Genomic DNA, 3,687 nt, shown 5'->3' with positions numbered 1-3,687 from the left:
GGCGCAGGCGCGGCGGGCGGTCCCGGCGGTGGCTGTGGTGGAGCCGCCATCTTCCCGCTGTTCCCTTCACTTCCGCTCCCAGTCGGCCCCGCGCGCGCCGCGCCGGGACGTGACGTCACACCCGAGGGCCCTCTCGCCGCCCGGAAGTTGCCCTCCCGCTTCCGGTCGCGGCTGCCCTGCTCGGTGCCTGCACAGGGCCGCCGCCGCCCGGCCCCGCCATGGCACCCACCATCCAGACGCAGGCGCAGCGGGAGGAGCCGGGCCACCGGTACGTCACGGCCGTGACGTCACGGGCGAGGGCGTGACGTCAGGGGGCTGCGGGGTGCTCCCCTCATGCTCCCCTCCTCTGTGTCCCCACAGGCCCAGTTCCCACCGAACGCTGCCCGAGAGGTGAGGGGGGGGGTGGGGGGGGGGACGGTCGGCCCCTCGAATGGGGCTCAGTCTCTAAGGGGAGTCCCGGGAGGTCCCAGTTCCTGCCCCGCTGACAGCGTTGCCTGCAGGTCGGGTGTGGTGTGCCGGGTGAAGTACTGCAACAGCCTCCCCGACATCCCCTTCGACCCCAAGTTCATCACCTACCCCTTCGACCAGAACCGGTATGCCTGGGGCAATGAAGGTGGTGGAGCCCTCTCCCGGGTTGTTTAGAACCAAACTGCAGTCTCTGGGGGTGGTCCTGGGACATGCTGTGTTCTCCAGGTTTGTGCAGTACAAGGCCACGTCTCTGGAGAAGCAGCACAAGCACGACCTGCTGACTGAGCCTGACCTGGGTGTCACCATCGATCTCATCAACCCTGACACCTACCGCATTGACCCTAGTGGTGAGCTCGGCCCTGAGGGCATGTCCCTGCCCCTGTGTATGCCTTGGTGGGGGGCGGAGGGGACCCAGCACTGGGGGGATACCGGAGGATTTCTTTGGTAGTGCTCCTGGACCCAGCGGATGAGAAGCTGCTGGAGGAGGAGATCCAGGCACCCACCAGCTCCAAGAGGTAATACCATACTTAGGCACTCCCCGGAACAGGTTGGGGCATAGTGCTCCCCCAAATCCTTGGAGGAACCCTGTGTCACACACCCCACCTGTGGCCCAGGTCACAGCAGCATGCAAAGGTGGTGCCATGGATGCGAAAGACCGAGTACATTTCCACCGAGTTCAACCGCTATGGCGTGTCCAATGAGAAACCAGAGGTCAAGTGAGTCTGAAGGAGGGCACGTGTGGGGCACAGTCTTCTGATTCCCCTGACCTCCCCAGCTGCCATGTAACCATCCCTGTCCAGGATTGGAGTCTCAGTGAAGCAGCAGTTCACAGAAGAAGAGATCTACAAAGACCGTGACAGCCAAATTGCTGCCATCGAGAAGACCTTTGAAGATGCTCAGAAAGCGGTGAGAGGGGATTAGGGGATGGGAGCAGGTTGGGGTCTCCCGCCCTGCTTTTGGGAGTAGGGAGGCCATCTTGACCCCATCCTGAGCGGGCTCTCCCCCACCCCCCTCAGATCACACAGCACTACAGCAAACCTCGTGTCACCCCCATCGAAGTCATGCCCGTCTTCCCTGACTTCAAGGTATGGGTGAGGGGTGCATAGCATTTGTGGGGGGGCAGGTTCATTGTGGCCCCACCCACCTCTGCTTTTGTCCCTGCCCCAGATGTGGATCAATCCCTGCGCCCAAGTCATCTTTGACTCAGATCCAGCACCAAAGGACACGAGCGGTGCTGCAGCACTGGAAATGATGTCCCAGGCCATGATCAGGTGATTAGGAGGGGGATGGACAACAAGTACTGAGAAGGGGGATGACAGTGCCCCCTGCAGCTGTGTTAACCCTTTCCTGCCCACAGGGGAATGATGGACGAGGAGGGGAACCAGTTTGTGGCCTATTTCCTTCCCGTGGAGGAGACACTGCGCAAACGGAAGAGGGATCAGGAGGAGGAGATGGACTATGCCCCTGAGGATGTGTACGAGGGAGTGGGCTTGAGGCTGGGGAACCCCTAAAGCGATGGAGGGGTGCACCCTACAGAGCCTGCAGACTTGTGAAACACAAATGAAGAGTGTTCTACGGATTTTTGTGGACAGTCAGAAGGAAGTAGGGGGTGGTCTGGCAGCGGAGAGGGATGGATTTGGAGGCGAGGTCCTACCACCCCAGTTCATTCCTGTCTTCTGACCTGTATTCTCCCACCAGGTACGACTACAAGATTGCACGTGAGTACAACTGGAACGTGAAAAACAAAGCCAGCAAGGGCTATGAGGAGAACTACTTTTTCATTTTCCGGGAGGGTGATGGCGTTTACTACAATGAGCTGGAGACCAGGTGAGCCTGGGAGCCCCACCTCACAAAGGGGCAAGGATGGTCACAGGGCTGCCTGACCCCCTCTGCCCCTCAGGGTGCGGCTGAGCAAGCGGCGAGCACGGGCAGGGGTGCAGTCAGGCACCAACGCAGTGCTGGTGGTGAAGCACCGTGACATGAATGAGAAGGAGTTGGAGGCGCAAGTATGACCCCCCAGCAGTCCTCCAACGTTTTGGGACTCCTCCCACCTTCTAGCCCTCCTCCCAAGGTGCAGCTGAGTTCTCCTTCCCCCACAGGAAGCACGGAGGGCGCAGCTGGAGAACCATGAGCCTGAGGAAGAAGAGGAGGAGGAGATGGAGGCTGAGAAGGAGGCCCCAGGCTCAGGTGAGTGGCGCTGAGGCCAGCCAGCATTCCTTGTGGGGGGTCTTCCCTGATGGCTCCCCTCTGATATCTTCTCCTAGATGAAGAGCGGGAGAAAGGCAGCGAGAGCGAGGGGGCAGCAAGTGGTGAGGAAGAAGAGGAAGCTGAAGGCTCTGGCGCCAGCAGCAGTGAGCAGGGAGGCTCAGCCCGCAGCGAGGATGATGCAGAAGATGAGGAGGAGGAGGAGGCCAGGGGGGCCCGCAGGGGGGGCAGCGACGCCGCCCGTGCTGCCCGTGACCAGGAGGAGATCTTTGGCAGTGATGACGATGAGGATGAAGAGGAGGATGAAGAGGAGGAAGAATCGGAAGGTGGAGGCAGTGAGGGGGGGCCTCCCCGCAGTCCCCGGCTCAGCCCCAGTGAAGCCTCTGACGATGAGAGCCCCAGCGAAGCCTCTGACTCTTCCAGCGACTGACCCTGGGCGGGTCCGTGCCTCGCCCCCCCCAAATCCCAGCCATGTGGGACAGAAAAAGGTGATTGGGGTGGGTGGGTGTTTTTTTTTTAGTTTTATTTTATTTTTATCTTTAATAACGTAGTCATGGTTACCAGCCATAGTCATAACAAAAGTTATTCATAATAAAATGTATCTAAAATAACGTTTCTATCTCGAGGGCCGTGGCGCTACGTGTACAAAGGGGAGGCTGTACCGACCGGAGCGAGGGGGGCAGAGGTGCCAGGGCCACCCATCCTCCCTGGGGCGTCAACGTGTACCTAAATCAGGGGTGTGTCATTTCCCCCTCCCAGGGCACAGGGGACACGGTGACATGCACCCCCCCTCCCCCGCCACCCTGGGGAGCTGCTCTTGCCGGGGCAAATAATATTAATATAATAATAATAATAATAATAAAGATAAAGAACAAAAAAATAGGGGATTATTAAAAATGTTAAACGCAACAAAAAACTCAACTGAAAATGGGCCAGGAGAGCCCCGCCCCCACGTGCAGCCCCTGTAGTGTTCACATGTCCTGCACACGCGTGCCCCCCCCACCCCCCCCTCCA

General features: G+C 59.5%; 1 protein-coding gene across 1 annotated transcript; it reads left to right on the top strand.

The window, feature by feature from the left end:
• On the top strand, positions 63 to 3,284 carry PAF1 (PAF1 homolog, Paf1/RNA polymerase II complex component). Its single transcript, XM_021379069.1, has 14 exons — positions 63 to 268; positions 361 to 390; positions 501 to 593; positions 694 to 815; positions 917 to 983; positions 1,083 to 1,184; positions 1,269 to 1,374; positions 1,485 to 1,553; positions 1,636 to 1,739; positions 1,826 to 1,942; positions 2,167 to 2,295; positions 2,369 to 2,474; positions 2,568 to 2,655; positions 2,733 to 3,284. The coding sequence occupies exons 1-14, from the start codon at positions 219 to 221 to the stop codon at positions 3,101 to 3,103; spliced, it is 1,554 nt and encodes a 517-aa protein (XP_021234744.1). The 5' UTR covers positions 63 to 218; the 3' UTR covers positions 3,104 to 3,284.

Source organism: Numida meleagris, chromosome 31 (genome assembly GCF_002078875.1).
Source record: "Numida meleagris isolate 19003 breed g44 Domestic line chromosome 31, NumMel1.0, whole genome shotgun sequence".
NCBI classification, from domain to species: Eukaryota; Metazoa; Chordata; class Aves; order Galliformes; family Numididae; genus Numida; species Numida meleagris.
The sequence above is the reverse complement of the archived record's forward strand: the minus strand, read 5'-3'. Positions and strand labels throughout refer to the sequence as shown.